Source organism: Vigna angularis, chromosome 5 (genome assembly GCF_016808095.1).
Source record: "Vigna angularis cultivar LongXiaoDou No.4 chromosome 5, ASM1680809v1, whole genome shotgun sequence".
In the NCBI taxonomy this organism is placed as follows: Eukaryota; Viridiplantae; Streptophyta; class Magnoliopsida; order Fabales; family Fabaceae; genus Vigna; species Vigna angularis.
Window position 1 is genome coordinate 34,609,569 of NC_068974.1, and position 16,694 is coordinate 34,626,262.

Genomic DNA, 16,694 nt, shown 5'->3' on the forward strand with positions numbered 1-16,694 from the left:
TTTTCTTCTAATTCTTATAAAAAATTTAATTTAATATATAATTTTTACTTAATTTAATTAAAGTTTTTTAGTTTTTAAAAATATCTAATTAAGTATTTTTTATGTTATATTAATATTAATTTTTTATTAAAATTTTTACATTAAATCACTTCACTTAAAAAATAAAATTAATTTAAACATATAGACTTTTAAGATAAAATAGTTTGATATATAAATTTTAACGAAAATTTAATATAAATCCAAAAAAATCAAATTAAATTATTTAAAAAAATTAAAAGACTAAATTGAACCAAATAAAATATTAAAAATATAATTTAAATTTTTAAAAAATTAGAGGAAAAGAAAGAGTTTTAGCCTATTTTAATTAATAACTTTTTTAGTATTGAGTAATAAATAATAAGTATTTTTTATTAATAGTTCATAAAAAAATATTTTATTCTTTTTAAAATATAATAAATTAAGATTTAAATTTTTTCAAAAAGTGCATCTTTTCTTAAAAGGATTGTCCTTTTCTTTGTTTTAAATTACTAGAAAATAGACATGTCTGAAAACAATGAGAGAAAGCAAAACCAGAGGAAACAATCGACAGAAGAAAGAAGGTTAATTTCAAAATCAGAGAAAACATAAAACTAAAAGAATCTAAAAGTAAATAACAATTTCTCCAATTTTATTTAATCTGATTTTTAGGTTTGGTTGAAAGAGATAGATTACAGAGGTGGTTGTAGAATTATAAAGAGGCAGTGATGAGTTAAGGTTTTTGTCTGTGGGTTTGTGAGTAGAGTGAAGAACTGAGATGTGTTGTAAAGTAGTGCAATGGCTAGTGGAAAAAAAGGTTGTGAGTACTTTGACAACTAATCCAAGTCTACAGTACATTTTTCACAGTTCCATAGAGAGACAGAAACCCTCTCACTTTCCTTTTATTAATGAAACCCTGTAGCTATACCTCTATTTGTCGGATATTCGTGTTACAGGCCTCCAAATCATATCAAATCAACTGAAAAACCATTACTAACCGATTAATGCATATTTTATATACACCTAATAGTGAGTATATTTACCTTGGTATTTCTGTTACTGTTACAGTTAATCATGATATACCTTGAAACTCATTAACCTATATTGTGTGTTGAGTTGTCAGATTGTGTTTTTCTTGGAATTGTCTCTTTTTGGAGATAAAAAGAGAGTGAGAGAGAGAAAGAAACCTTGTTAATGATTGTTTGTTTATTTATCTTGTACATTAACTTATGTTGTCTAGGGTGAGGGCCTGAATCAATGATCCCCACAAGCACAGTGAAAGAATTATGAATAAAGAGGATAAAAAATGAAGAAAAGCTAAGGCAAAGCAAAGGGGAGTGTGTGTGGGGGAGTGTGGGTTCTGTACTGTCTTAAGCCTGTCCCCCCACCCAACACACACATACACAATCTCTCTCTCTTTCTCTCTCTCTCTCTCTCTCTATCTCTCTCTCTCTCTATCTCTCTCTCTCTATCTCTCTCTCTATCTCTCTCTATCTCTCTCTATCTCTCTCTATCCTTCCCTTTCTCACTCTATCTCTATGATTCTTAACAGTCTAAATCCAAAAGCCACTACCACATTGGCTTTTCTTGCCTTTTGTTTATGTGCTTCCTATGCAATTGTCTATGTCTGCTCCTTCTGCTCCCCCTTCTCAGTACCTGCAAATGGGGGTGGAATCATACGTTGAATTTCTTGTTATTATTTAATATTCTTCTCTCTTTCTACTCTCGTCCTTCTTTTCTTATCTTTAAATCCTGTCTGGGTAGCCTTCTCAACATGACTTTCTTGTTCTTTTCTGTTCATCCACTTCCACTCTCCCCTTGATTTATTAACACTGTGGTGCCCCCTCCAAATATGATTTCTTTCTCATAAATTAACCTCCTTTCCGTGCTATTTATGCTTTCCACTTTCTGGGGTTTCCTTTTCTCAATTCCACTTGGTGACATACTCTTTCCCTCCCTTGAAGCTGTGAATTTTCTGGTGGGGTGTTTTGGTTGTTGCTTGTTTCTACTTCTGGCTTCCATTTGAGTCTCTCAAGAGCCTACACCACCAGGTGTTCATGGAATTTGATCTGAACCATGAAGTGACTGAGGTTGAGAAGAATGCATTCGGTGATAGGGAACGTGAGAAAGATGCTGGTGTCAGTTGCTGGTCCTCTTCCACTTCTTCATCTTCCAGTTCCTCTTCGGCTCGTGTGTCCTCTTCTTACCTTGAACTTTGGCATGCTTGTGCTGGCCCCCTCACTTCTCTTCCCAAGAAAGGAAATGTGGTGGTCTATTTTCCACAAGGTCACTTAGAACAGGTTGCCTCTTTCTCTCCTTTCACACCAATGGAGATTCCCTCTTATGATCTTCAGCCACAGATCTTTTGCAGGGTTGTCAATGTCCAGCTACTTGTGAGTGCTGAATTAGATTCACTTGGGTTTACTGAATTTCATTTCGACATGTTGCCATTTCCCTTGCATTGCCTCTATTGTTCATTTTGTTTTGCTAAACTGTCACTTCCCGGAACAGGCCAACAAGGAGAATGATGAGGTTTATACACAGGTTACTTTGCTTCCTCAGCCGGAGGTTGGTTTTCATTTGAAGTTGTTTATGTTTTGGTGTGTTTCTAACTTATAAGGGTTGAAATTTGGTTCTTCTTCAGGGGGAACTAGTAAATTTTTTAGGTTCTTTCATTGCTTAATTAGGATAAGGGATATTTGTCTCTGAGCTTAAAATGTTAGAAGATGCACCAACTTTTCCTTTGCTGCTTCACATCAAGTAGTTCTGAATACACTGGATTCTTTTCAGTTGGAAGGGATGAATTCAGAGGGCAAAGAACTTGAGGAATTTGGAGCAGAAGAGGAGGGAGATGAAAGATCACCAACTAAATCAACCCCTCACATGTTTTGCAAAACACTAACTGCCTCGGATACCAGCACACATGGGGGCTTTTCTGTTCCTCGTAGAGCTGCGGAAGACTGTTTTCCTCCTTTGGTATGGCATCTTTCACATGATAATATTAAGCATTAGCACTTACAAAAAAGAAAATGAAAAGTGAAATAAATAAAACTTCTTACATAACTTAAAATAAACTTTTTAAGCATCTCAACTGTTGCAAAATTTAGATAAGAAAGATTTTATTAGAGTGTATAGATTTGATTGTATATCTTTGATTAAGGTGGTGAACTATTCTTTTACAGGATTATAAGCAGCAGAGGCCTTCACAAGAGCTCGTTGCCAAAGACCTGCATGGTGTGGAGTGGAAGTTTCGTCACATTTACCGAGGTAATGGAATTTGAAAAACTAGGGGTGGGGGGTGAGTATGTGACTTCATATATTGACTAATGAGGCCACATTTGATTTACATTGAGAATCAATTTATGACACTGTAGAGCACTTCCATATAAAGTTTGTGGCTAAATTAACTTGGACATACATCTAAATCATGCTCAACTGTTCAAAATACTTAGATCTAAACCAAACAGACACTAATTGGTACAAAAAATCGATGTGGTAATATGTCAGGTCAGCCAAGGCGGCATCTACTCACTACTGGTTGGAGTATTTTTGTTAGCCAAAAGAATCTTGTTTCTGGTGATGCAGTGCTCTTTTTAAGGTATATCTATCATCATGTGTACTGAGAAAGTTTAGCTATTCTTAAAGCAGTATGTGTGTTGTGGCTTAAAATCTCTTGCTGCACCTAAAAGTCTCACCTTCAATTATTAATTATTAATAATGGTCCTCCAATAATTTAGTAGAAAGTAATCATCAAATGCCAAACAAAGTATGGATTTTATTTTCTTTTTTAATTGAATAATTAATGGGTAGTTTTGTAATATGCGCATTACTTATATGGGGGACCTCCATGGTACTGTGTAGTGCCAAAACTGATGGCCTTTGTTCATGAGAATCATGAATCTAAAGTCTTACCAAACTTTGAAAACATGAAAAATGAATGATAATAATAATTTTTGAAAACCCTTTAAATCTTACTAAATGTTCTAAGTTCTAACCATCCAGTTTTAGAGAAAGAAGAGTCTATCTGTCATTTTCCTCACTGGCTAGTGATTATGAATGATTTTGTAGAGGTGAAAATGGTGAACTGAGATTGGGAATCAGAAGAGCTGTTCGACCTAGAAATGATCTTCCTGAATCAGTTATTGGTAGCCAGAACTGCTACCCGAATGTCCTTTCTTCCGTGGCAAATGCAGTATCCACCAAAAGCAAGTTTCATGTTTTCTACAGTCCAAGGTACTAATACTGATTGATCATGTCTTATTGCTTTGTAAGATGTATGAAGTTTTCACTGCAAGTATTTTTTCCTTAGATTTTGATTATGAAACACTCTAATAATGCTAACTCTTGATTGGTCTGTGACTCTGGCAATAAATTTATGTGTTTGAATTTAACATAATACAGGGAAAGTCATGCAGACTTTGTTGTTCCATATCAAAGATATGTCAAAAGCATCAAGAATCCAGTGAGCATTGGAGCAAGATTCAAAATGAGACTCGAAATGGATGAATCTCAAGAAAGAAGGTGAACTACAACAACATAATTATAAATATTTAGTCCCATGTCTTCCTTCAAAATGATTTTTTCGTGTGACATATCAACTTCCTATCTTTCAGGTGTAATAGTGGCACAATGATTGCAACTAGTGATTTGGATCCTTACAGATGGCCAAAATCAAAATGGAGGTGCTTGATGGTACATTTCGATTTTGCTTCATTACTATGTTGCACCCTTTTGTTTTCATATGTTTTCCCAACTTTGCAATGAGCATATGTTCTAATAACCGTATTTTTTTTTCATTAACGAGGCACTTAAAGTGTAGGTTATATCTCTTCATATTGCAGTTTGCAGGTTTTCAGTGAGGAACCAAGGATAAGAAATATTAAGTACATGTTTGTGATGGATAATTTTAATAAAATAAAAGTTTATACTATCAGTGAGCTTTTAAGTATTCTTAACATCAAAATTAATTATTGTGAAGCCACTTTGTGAATCTCAGAGAAATCTGATCCTATTTCCCCAACATTTCTACATACTGTTTGCCTGCACAATTTTGGTGTCTAACTCTTAAACTGTTTTACATATCATCACATCTAATTATTATGAAGGTTTATTAACAAACCACTGACAAAGCTAAGATAAATTAACTGAGTGAAGGAACACATGAAAATCTCATTAATGTAAAGTTGCTGTGACATTCAACAGGTCAGATGGGATGAGGATATTGAGACTAATCATCAAGATCGAGTATCTCCATGGGAGATTGATCCTTCTGCTCCTCTGCCCCCTTTGAGCATTCAGTCTTCCCCAAGACTGAAGAAACTGCGGACAGGTCTACAGGTTGCCTCACCTAGTCAACTCATCACTGGTATTAGTCCTAACACTAAATTATAATATGATTTTGCTTGGATAAACTTCTCTATAAGAGTATTCATAGGAAAAGAACATAAGAAATAAAATGCATTGAGTTTTTTTCATTAGCTTTTACAGAAAAAGTTAAATGAAAAAAAGCTTTTACAAAGGTTAAGTGCATAAGTTGTTGGTTTTTTTCACTTTTCCATTTTCTTTACCTACAAGTATTTATAGAAAAACTTATCCGAACAAGACTAAGGCTGAAATGCTTGTTGGTTGTTAACGTGATGTATCCTATCTTAATCATTCTCTTTGTTTCATTTTGCAGCACGAGGCAGTGGGTTGGTGGGTTTTGAGGAGTCTGTAAGATCACCCAAGGTCTTGCAAGGTCAAGAAAATGCTGGTTTTGTGTCACTCTACTACGGATGTGACACGGTAACCAAGCCACTAGGTTTTGAGATGAGTTCTCCTAGTCATCCAAATCTTGGATCAGCTGAAGTAAGAAAGGCTACCTCTTCTGAGATTAGTAGTGTTCACCCTTTCAGTTATGCAGGCTTTGTGGAAACTAACAGGTTTCCGAGGGTCTTGCAAGGTCAAGAAATATGTCCATTGAAATCCCTGACAGGAAAGATTGATTTGAATCTTGGTACCTGGGGAATGCCCAATCTGGGTTTCAACCTCCACCAGGCAACCAAACCCAACTTTCAACCTACATTGTTCCCTTATGGGGACATTCACCAAGCTGTTCAACCTAGTTTGTTTTGCTCAAAATCCACCACTTTCCAAAGAGAAAATGTCCCATTTAATAAACCATCCACTCAGGCAGGGATCATTGTAAATGAAGTTGGACAACCAGAACTCCCAAATGAGCATAAGCTGCAGGACAATCTTTCTGCTGCTGCTGCATTAGGGGCTGCAAATATGGGGGTTCCTAATGACAATAACGTCCAGGGAAAAGTAAATGCCTGCAAACTATTCGGGTTTTCTTTATCTGGGGAAACCACTGCCCAAAATTTACAGAACTCTGCTAAAAGGAGCTGCACAAAGGTGAGGGATGATGATAACAAAATTATGTTATGATATGCCTTTTTCTGTCTCAAGTTTTACCCACGTATATAACATACACTAAATGAAGGTTCACAAGCAAGGCAGCTTAGTTGGAAGAGCTATTGATCTTTCAAGACTGAGCAGCTACAATGATCTGCTGATTGAACTAGAGAGACTATTTGGCATGGAAGGCCTTCTAAAAGATCCTAACAACGGATGGAGGATCCTCTACACTGATAGTGAGAATGACATAATGGTTGTGGGGGATGACCCTTGGCAGTGAGTATTCTTCTTCCAGGACTCAAAACAACACTTTAAAGAATGCTGCTTTTTTCCACCTTTTAATCAGTTATCAATGATCACATCACCTGTTTCAATATGTACTTAAAACATGATGTCACTTGTACTCTATTCTATGTAAGCTATCTATTGTCAGATCATAAAATAATTCTCATTTTCCTATGGCTGCAGTGAGTTTTGTGATGTGGTGTCCAAGATCCATATATATACCCAAGAAGAGGTGGAAAAAATGACAATTGGGATCATCAGTGATGACACTCATAGCTGTTTGGAAGAGGCACCAATCATTACGGAGGCTTCGAAGTCTTCCTCTGTGGGTCAGCCAGATTATTCTCCAACAGCAGTTAGAGTCTAAGTTTCAGGGTTGTCTTTAGACATTTATTATGCTGGTCCTGTCTCTGTACAAGATTAATCTACATATGTTTTTATGATGTCTTTGGTTACTACCCTTTGAGCTTGTAGGCCCAGCAAAAATTGCATGGTCAGCGCTAGAAAGACTGACAATTAAGTGCACTGAAGTATCTAAATAAGGGCCAGTCTTGCATCATAAAATAAGCCATTATGGCTTGAGTTACGTACTCTGGAATAATGGTGATGGTGATGGTTTCCAAATCTTCCACCATAGTTGCGTACACCGTTGGGAACCCTCTTTGACGTGTGATTCGGGTTTGAAGATCCCAAAACGTGGCCGTAGAACATTGCAAAACATAATTTGGTAAAAGCTTGAAAAGACACTCTAGATATGCATCAATTAATAGAATATTTCATGTGAAGTACATGAAGAAATTACGCAATAAAAACCACGTTATTCAATATCAAACACATTACTGCAGGCATCAAATTAAGAATGTTAGACCTGTTTATTTTTTTAGCTTACCATTGTCTTAGCATTTTAGCATTATTTTCCAGGGAACATTAGAATTCTGGTTTTAAATTTAGTTTAGTCACGAGTAGTAAGTGCGAGACACAATATCCATCTAATTTTTTACCATTGTTCTTCAAGGAATGTTAGACTTTTGATCTTAACTTAATTTAGTCACATTACTAGTAAGTGTTAGGCAACAAGACCAAATATTTAAAATTTTGATAGCAAATGGCTTGGTATACTCAATAATAATTATTAAGATAGCAAAATCAAGTTGTAAAGCGTGAATCGTTGGTTCTCTTGTCTGAATATTGTAATTTGACAACATCACATGAAATACTTAGTAACATCGTTGTGAAGATCTTCAAGGAACACAAAAATATAACATGGAAAAATTTATTCCTTGGACCAATGATCATTTCTCGTTATTATAATTCTTGTTTGATGAATGAAACATTCATTAGTTTCATCCACATCAGCACTATTCAAGATCCAAAAGATTAGAATCGTGTAAGGTGCAAGGCATAGTGGCATGTTATTGCTCCTTGAAGAGCTCACGTCCAATAATCATTCTTCTGATCTCACTAGTTCCTGCTCCAATTTCGTAGAGTTTGGCATCTCTCAGGAAACGACCAGTAGGATACTCATTCACGTACCCATTCCCACCTAAACACTGTATAGCCTGCACATTTGGTGGGGGTAAGCACTGAAAAATGATAAAAGAACACACAAGCAACTATAACTGATACAAACAACTTATTTACCTGCAAAGCAACCTGGGTTGCTCTTTCAGCAGCACAAAGTATGGCTCCAGCACAATCCTGATGATGAACAGGCAAACAACCATGGTGAGAAATTGGTAATGATTTGGATATGATGGAGTAATATGAAATGTTTAGAGAAATATTTAATCTCTTGGTTCTCCCTCTCCCCATTAATAGTTAGCTTTTAATGAGGTAGGTTTCCTAATTGTGTTGGTGCTTATCCAAGGAGGAGAATCAAACACCTAAATATTTCTCAGAACATTTAGTGTTATACCTTTCTTGAAATATATGGAAAAATATGGATGTAGTTCCATAAACAGAAAAAAAAAACACACACACACATTGATGAAGCTTAATAGAACTAATTTAACATGTGGATGCACCTTTGGGTCAACCTTTCCATTGTCACATTCTCGAGCTACAGAATACACATAAGACCTGAAATGAAGAATGTTATCTACGGCTATACAAACTTATTTAGTGAAAAGAACACCATGACGTTGGAATTTTTTACCTTGAGGACTGTAATGCAGTATACATGTCAGCAACTTTTCCCTGTAACCAAAGTTCAATCAATAAAGTGATTATCTAAGATTCATGTATTTAGAAAATCCATGTGCAGGATAATTGCAAAAAATATGTTGTTCATAAGAAACCTGTATAAACTGAAACTCCCCGATGGGACGACCAAACTGCTCTCTTTGTCGAACATAAGGAAGAACAACATCAAGACATGCCTGCATAATACCCAGAGGACCAGCTGCCAAAACAAGTCTCTCCAGATCCAACCCAGACATCATGACATATACTCCTGAAAAACAGAATAAGTGGTAATGGCTGACACTTGACAGTCAACAAATAACAAAATGTTTGTCTTTCTAACAGTACTAACATTGTAAATAGAGAAGGGAAAACAAATGGCTTTACTTTGAAGAGATTCTTTTAAATTACACAAATTTATGAGTCAAGTGTACTTGGAAAATGGTGGCACTAAAAATCAATTCTGGTTCGGAATTAACAAAGATAAGAAAATAAGAAAAATGCTTTTTCATTGTTTCTTTATATTACTGGTAATGAAAAGATAAAGGTTGACGTGATAAACCAGTGTCATAATATGAATTAATGCTTATTATAGAAGGTAGTGATCCTCAGCTTCTGCAAGTAGAAGTACAAGTGATTTTCAATATTAGAGGTTTTTAATGGGTACTTTTAAAGATTGAGTTCAAATGCAAAATAACTTTTTCCTCAGAAAAATGATAGCTTAAAATCAACATCTTTTTCTTTAGTCTACCCAAACAAGTCTGCTTGGGCAACATAAAAATTATTTCACTTTAAAAATAATATAGATTTCAATAGCAATACCTTTCCCCTCTTTCCCAAGAACATTTTCTTCAGGAACAAAGCAATTCTCAAAGACAAGCTCACATCTGCCCCCAGAATCTCATTTTATCAGTAAAAGTAAGGGAAAAGATTAGGAATGGAATATACAGATGAAATTTCCCACAAGACATGCATACATACGTATCACTTCCTCGCATCCCAAGTTTGTCCAATTTCTGGGCAGTACTGAATCTGTAGTCAAACAGAAACAATGTTAGATTTTTCTCAATCATTTGACTTTCCACACTAATCAAATGATCTACCATTAAAGGGAGGCCTGATCATTTCAACCATATGAGACTTGCTGTCTTCTTATACATATTGCTTGCACGTTATTTATGAGTGGTCACAAGATTCATGACACTTTTTCTTTCTGCATCATTTCAGAAAAGGAATTTTGCATGCTGTAGAGTCACTTGGGAATCAAATTTGAACTATCTGATGCTAAAAGGATCGGATACTTTTTATTAGCATTAAAATCTACAGCACATGGCAAGTCCCACTAAACGAGTCTAGTGTTGAATGTACAAGAGAGAAACTTGGTTTAAGGTATAATTTAAAAGCCATTAGTTTGAAAAGCATCACTTGTCAAAAGGTGAAATCATAGCTTAAAATCATGTCACATTATCGTTTGATTGGCCAAAACATGCAGTCATATTGCCTATGAATTAACGAAGTTCAAATACAGAGGTTTGTCCACTAAATATTTTATAACTAGTTGTCAAGGTTTAGAGCAATTACCCAGACATTCCCTTCTCAATAATGAATGCAGTAATGCCTTTTGACCCAGCAGTTACGTCTGTTTTAGCATAGACAACCTGGTTCAATTAAACACAATCAAATATGTGCTATACATTTTCAGCATGTGTCTGAATTATATTAAGATCTAGTTTTATAACACAATCAATTTTTCTTCATATATAAGGTAAAGAAACTAATCAGAAACACAAAAATTGATATTTTTAGACCAGTGAATAAATAGAAAATGTCATCCACGTTAAATATAAGTTCCATGGTGTACTTGGAATCCAAGCCTTATGATAACATACTAGTTTCGCATTTTCTTTCTTACTTTTTGATACATTCATAGTGTAATAAGGTCTTCCGAACATTTTTGTAGTAAGGGAAGAAGTGATTGAGTATGAATTAAGAAAATAGAATGGGATTCAAGAGAATCAATCTGGACTTATGCAAAGAAGATTATAATAGAATCTATTTATCTTCTATGGGGTTGATGGAACCAAAGCAAAGAAAAAGAATTTTCAATTAATTTTGTCAAATTACTAGAACCATATTATCTAGTGCAAAAGAAAGTGTTGCCAACCTTTTGGAAAAAAAGGTGTTTGGATTATATCCAGGCTAGACAAGCAAGTGTGATGGTGTTAGGAATCAACACTATTTTAAAAAAAACAAAGAAAAGTAAATCTGAACTTCTCTGATTTCACCAATCATACAACAAAAGATACAAAACTCAATTTTCTGAAAAACTGCCCCCCTTTCCCCCTAAACTTCCAATAAAAAGAGGTCCTAACAGCTACCAAGCACTAAGCGGTACAAACTACCTTACAGTTGTATTCTTAGTTATTGTTTTTAAACATTCTCCTACAATAAACCTGCAATCATGTGTTATTGTCAACATGTCGTATTTGCTTCTGTCTATCAGATGGGGGTAATTAGCAGTATGAGAATATTTGGACACAATGAAATTAAGGATGATTTACATTAGGGTTCAGCTTTGAACTATTACTTGTTTAATCTAGTCTCAAATGTGCTCACTAAAAATAGAAAAAATTACATGTGTTACAAATATACGAGAGATACATGCACTACAAATATGACAGAAATGATTTTTTGGTAAAATGTATAGAAAAACGTAACGCAAGATTTTTTGAAGTTTATTGGATTAATACTACTAACATGATGGGAAAATTAATTAATATGTCACACACGATTCATGTTTGAAAGTTAAAATGAAAGAGTGCCAAGGATTATTTGTGATCACAACTCACAATACTTGTCAAGCTCAGAAGGAAGTTTGATCAAACCATTACTCAACCAACTAACTCTATGGTACTGAAGGAAAGATTTTAAAAAGGACAACATTATAGAAAAATAGGAGGGGCAGAAATTATAATGTTAAGATGGACGTGTGGCCACACAAGAAAGGACATAATATAGTATTGCATAAAAGGAGATATTGAAATGGCACTTATTGAGGAGAAGATGATAGAAAATCAGTTTAAGTGGTTTGATTATGTCCAGAGAAGGTCATTGGTGGCACAAGTGAGGTTTAGATTGCATTGCTTTTGACCCTATGAAAAAGGGTAGAGGGAACTAAGAAAGACATTGAAAGAAATTATTAAAAAGAAACACGTGATGAATAGTATACTAGAGAATTTGGTTTTGGACAAGCCCTATGACATTGTGTGTTTCATGTAGCTGACGTTACCTAATGGTGAATTGAAAACACAGGGCATATTGGGTGTTTGACTATTATTTTGCAGTCAGGTCCTCAAATCATGATAATGATATGCTGTCACATGGAAAAATAGTCCATTGAAATGACAAATTAAAGAAACACTGACCTATTTCTTTTCCAAAGTCAAAATTAAACACAAACAAGGTCACAATTCAAAGAGCATAGGAAAATGAATTGAATTTTAAAAATTCATACTAAAGTTTGAGCAACTGGCCCGTTAGTACACCACATCTTGTTCCCATTAAGTACATAGCCCCCATCTACACGATCAGCCTTGCATTTCATGCTGACAACATCGGACCCAGCTGCAGGAAAAATCATTCACTTTGCGAAGTCCTTGGAGAATCTAAAATTGAAAGAGATTATTGTTCAAGTTCACATATCTTACAATTGGGCTCACTCATTGCCAAAGCTCCCACGTGATCCCCAGAAATAAGCTTCGAATTTGGAGAGAAAAACAGTTTAGTCTTTAAATAGATAGAAAAATAGACGCAGAAAAGTTGAGAAAGAATACTATTTAGCACAAGAAATGGGTTGAAAGCTATGAGCATTTTGACTGACAAAGTCAATCCTTCACACATCATCAGTAAGATGGCAAGGCAGCAAACGTTCCACTGAAAATAAATAAGATTAAATTGAAAAGAACTAGAACCTTCGGTAAATATTTCTCTTTCTGAGCAGGACTTCCATTTCTCACCTGAACAAAACAGGAGGTGTCAATCCTGAAGACGCATTGAAAGATCATAAAGCATATAACGAAAAAGACTTAAGTTCTCTTCAATCACCAGCTGATTGACACACAAGTTTGAATGAGCACCATATGAAAGACCAACGGACGCTGAAGCACGGCTAATCTCTTCCATTGCTATACAGTGATACAAGTAACCTAGACCAAGCCCTCCATATTCCTCTGCAAATAAGCAGAAATAGAACAGGAAAAGTCTGTTGGCGATATGACCATATTGTAAAGATTCCATGTATACTAAGCTAAATTTAAGAACACCCAAAGAAAAACTACATAAAAAATGAGCCCCTCGTCCATGTGACTATGTTCATAGAACAATACAGAAGTTATGCCCATCAGAATGAATTGTTCTTTGTTAGAATTTATTATCTTCACAATTGTATCACACAGTATATATACAGGGAAAATAACAACCGTCAAATGATAGCAGATAACACCAACAGCTTGCAAAACAGAAAAGGGAGATTTTCACATCAGAAAATGGAAACAATGGAGAGAGAAAAAGAAATACCTGGAGCAGTAATCCCAAGGAGATTGAATTCCCCCATGCTTTTCCATAAGTTCACCTCCTAAAATTACATCAAATGCAATCAAAACATTGAAAATATTATAGCGTTCACTGACATGATATAAATAGATTCTCATACAGACCTTTGGGAAATAATTTGTGTGGTCTATTTTTGAAGCATGAGGGGCAATATTTTCCGTTGCAAACTGAGAAACACTTTCTTTAAACTGCATCATTCAATAAAACCTTCCAATCATTATAAACAGGTATATTTTAAGTTTTAAGAAGCTAGTACACAAAATCATCTTAATCAATACAAACATTTTTTAAAATGTTTTGAAACAGAAAGCAACTTTTAGAAAAATTCTCAAGATTTTCCACCCACTTCGCAAAACCAAATGAATAATGCCGTGTTTGGTTACCCGTTGGGAAGCTATCGCACCATTACAAAGGAAACATTAAAGGAAAAATTCTTTGCATTGTATCAAACATATGATAAGCTTTCTTCCGTGGAAAACCAAAACAAATAATTTGTTGCTAGTAAAAACAACTTGATGCAACTAGGGGTTGGGGGTAAGGCTCCACAACATTTTCAACCCACTTGAAAAATTTGCAAATAAAATAGATACTTCTGGCATTCATTCCCAGAAAAATAGCAGATGCCAGGGCCAGAGCCATCCACATTCAGTTCTCAAACATGTGTCCAGAAGAATTGTCTCTCCTACGAAAGATACACAGATGCCCCCCTCCCTCAAAAGAATTTGTTTCCACTAAAAACTAGTTCATTTTTCTTAAGTAACTGATCATACAACAAGTTACATCAAGAGTCCAATTTTCCTCGACTGAGTAATAAAGCCAACCCAGATGGAAATTAACATCGCTTTCAAGAAAACCCAGATGAAAAGGTCAAACATTTTCACTAAGTTTTCAAAGAAACACTGAATAACCAGAACCTGTATCTGAGTTTCGTCGAAGAGCAAGGATGTGGAAAAGGCAGCAGAGTGAGGCTGAGGTTTGTTTCTGAAAACAGCAGAAAAAATGGACCTCGCGGTGACGATCTTATGCATGGTAGCAGCAACAATGATGGGTCAGAGTTGGAAAATGAAAATGAAAATGGATCAATGAACTGTTCTTGCCACCAGCCGACGGTGTATACAGAGATGGCTTATGTATTTGTTTTTAGTGCTCAGTGAAAAACATTACCATAAATATAAATAAACTATAGAAGATTGAGATAAGGATGAAAATGGTAGCCTCCGTGGATCATCTTCACGCTTATCTGGTTACCAAACATTTCCCAGAAAGGCATGTACTTCATTGACAAAAAAATTTCAATTTTTTATTGATAGATTAACTTCTAAATAACATGAAAAAAATTTAAAAAAATGAGATCAAAACAAAGTTATTTTAAAAATACAAAGAAAAAAAAAACAGAATTTTACTGTTCGTCGCTCCATTTTGACAAGTTGATGAAAACTTAAAATTTCTTATGGTAAAAAGTATATAAAACAACAAACTTAAAAATGATCAAATCACAAAATAAGCATATCTAAGTAACAATATAGATAATAATATATTTTTGGCTTCTAAATGATTTCAAAACTAAGTGGATATTGAATGATACAAAAATAGATAAAAATTAAGCCGTTTATCACGTGTTTAAGGCTGATTGAATTAAAATAATTACAAATTTTGATATAAGTCAAAAATAAATTTGTTCCATTTGCTCATCTTTGTTAAATTCATGGTGGTGTGTTGGATTAATCAACTCATAAATTTCAAATATTAAATTATATTAAAAACAAAAATAATAAATATTTTCATTTAAAAATATATTTCGATTGTATTATATTTATTTGATTGGGATTATATATAGAGTTTAATATATTATATTTAAATTGAAATTTATTTAAATTTAAGTTAGAAAAAAAATTGGGATTAAAAAAAAATAATGAACCAACCCGTTTAACTCATGATGGATTAAACTAGGTTTGATCTTTTTGAACTCACTAATAAATAAATTGAGTTAGATTGGTTTACCAAATAATCAACTTATGATAAACCAGACCATATCGACCAAACTAGATTTGAACTTTTTGAACTCACGAATGGATAAATTAGAGTTACTGAAATTGTATAGGAAAGAAATTATACAAAACTGTGCGCTTATTGCTTTAAAGCAGAATTTACTATAACCAAACAAAATACAAAACGATCGTGATAAAAAACTAAACTTAGAAAATAAGATTATTCATATTGACTATGATTTATTCAAAACAGAATCAAAACAACAAAAAAACATTTCATTTCCTCCTTTAAACTAACTAATTAGTTTATTTCATTAAGATCAATCATTTTCACTTTCTTTGTGAGCCTTTGGAAGGCCTCAAATTTTAAGGCTTTAGTTATTAAATTTATAACTTACTACTAAGATCCATAATACTTTAATTCAATTTCTTCATCTTTCACAAGATTCCTTAGAAAATGAAATTGCACTCTAATATGTTTACTTCTACCATGCATAATTGTATTTTTTGTAAGTTTAATAGTTGAACTATTATCACACATGATATGGGTGTTGGTTTGAGAAAGAGTTAAAATTTAAAAAATTTTCTCATCTATATTGCTTGACATGCACTAGCAACAACCACAAACTCTAGTTTTGTACTCGAAAGAGTCACGATTGGTTGTTTTTTAGACATCTACGACATTGCTCCTAAATTGAATAAAAAAAACATAATTAAATGTGCTTTTAGAGTCATCCTCACCTCCTACATAGTCAGAGTCAATAAAATGCAAGTAGATTTTCTTCCCCACCTTTCTTGTAAAAAATTCCATAACTATAAATTCCTTTTAGATACGGTAGGATTCTTTTGGCCACCTGTAGATGTAACTTAGTAGGTTTGGACATGTATCTACTAATTAGACTCACATTGAACATGATATTTTGTTGGGGAGCACTTAAATACGTTAAGCTTCTTACAATCTGTTTGAAGTGAATGTCATCCATCATTACATCGTCATTATCTTTATTAACCTTACACCCTAGGACAATTAGGCTCTTCACAGGTTTGTCCTCAAACATTGAAAATCTTTTCATAACATCATTTGCATATTTCAATTGACATAAAAATGTTCCTTCTAGTTTTTGTAAGACTTTTATGCCAAGAAAAAACTTCATCTTTCCTAAATTAGTCATGTCAAAAGCTTGTGTCTTACACTTCTTGAAATTAATCATCATG

At 34.1% G+C, this 16,694-nt stretch overlaps 2 protein-coding genes across 2 annotated transcripts; one reads left to right on the top strand and one right to left on the bottom strand.

Moving 5' to 3' along the window:
* Nucleotides 1-1,319: 1,319 nt before the first annotated feature.
* LOC108340585 (auxin response factor 4) lies at nt 1,320-7,531 on the top strand. The gene is made up of 12 exons (XM_017578067.2): nt 1,320-2,408; nt 2,527-2,583; nt 2,806-2,991; nt 3,198-3,282; nt 3,523-3,613; nt 4,084-4,248; nt 4,417-4,536; nt 4,629-4,707; nt 5,218-5,380; nt 5,693-6,411; nt 6,500-6,690; nt 6,883-7,531. The coding sequence occupies exons 1-12, from the start codon at nt 2,073-2,075 to the stop codon at nt 7,064-7,066; spliced, it is 2,376 nt and encodes a 791-aa protein (XP_017433556.1). The 5' UTR covers nt 1,320-2,072; the 3' UTR covers nt 7,067-7,531.
* A 427-nt stretch (nt 7,532-7,958) lies between these two features.
* On the bottom strand, nt 7,959-14,705 carry LOC108340485 (isovaleryl-CoA dehydrogenase, mitochondrial). Its single transcript, XM_017577903.2, has 15 exons — nt 14,406-14,705; nt 13,596-13,679; nt 13,456-13,513; nt 12,985-13,109; nt 12,852-12,896; nt 12,588-12,636; nt 12,395-12,504; nt 10,462-10,538; nt 9,862-9,912; nt 9,703-9,767; nt 8,997-9,151; nt 8,855-8,895; nt 8,724-8,778; nt 8,341-8,397; nt 7,959-8,258 (listed from the first exon to the last, which is right to left on the bottom strand). Exons 1-15 carry the CDS (start codon nt 14,517-14,519, stop codon nt 8,112-8,114), a joined length of 1,233 nt encoding a protein of 410 aa, XP_017433392.1. The 5' UTR covers nt 14,520-14,705; the 3' UTR covers nt 7,959-8,111.
* Nucleotides 14,706-16,694: the final 1,989 nt, after the last annotated feature.

Excerpts from the sequence above, each read along its gene's own strand:
- LOC108340585 (XM_017578067.2), top strand. The coding sequence starts at position 2,073 with ATGGAATTTGATCTGAACCATGAAGTGACTGAGGTTGAGAAGAATGCA. Across the intron at positions 3,283-3,522 it reads GTTTCGTCACATTTACCGAG|GTCAGCCAAGGCGGCATCTA; the intron begins GTAATGGAATTT and ends GTAATATGTCAG. Across the intron at positions 4,249-4,416 it reads CATGTTTTCTACAGTCCAAG|GGAAAGTCATGCAGACTTTG; the intron begins GTACTAATACTG and ends AACATAATACAG.
- LOC108340485 (XM_017577903.2), bottom strand. The coding sequence starts at position 14,519 with ATGCATAAGATCGTCACCGCGAGGTCCATTTTTTCTGCTGTTTTCAGA. Across the intron at positions 9,152-9,702 it reads TCTTGGGAAAGAGGGGAAAG|GAGTATATGTCATGATGTCT; the intron begins GTATTGCTATTG and ends TCTGTTTTTCAG. Across the intron at positions 8,259-8,340 it reads CAACCCAGGTTGCTTTGCAG|GCTATACAGTGTTTAGGTGG; the intron begins GTAAATAAGTTG and ends CCAAATGTGCAG.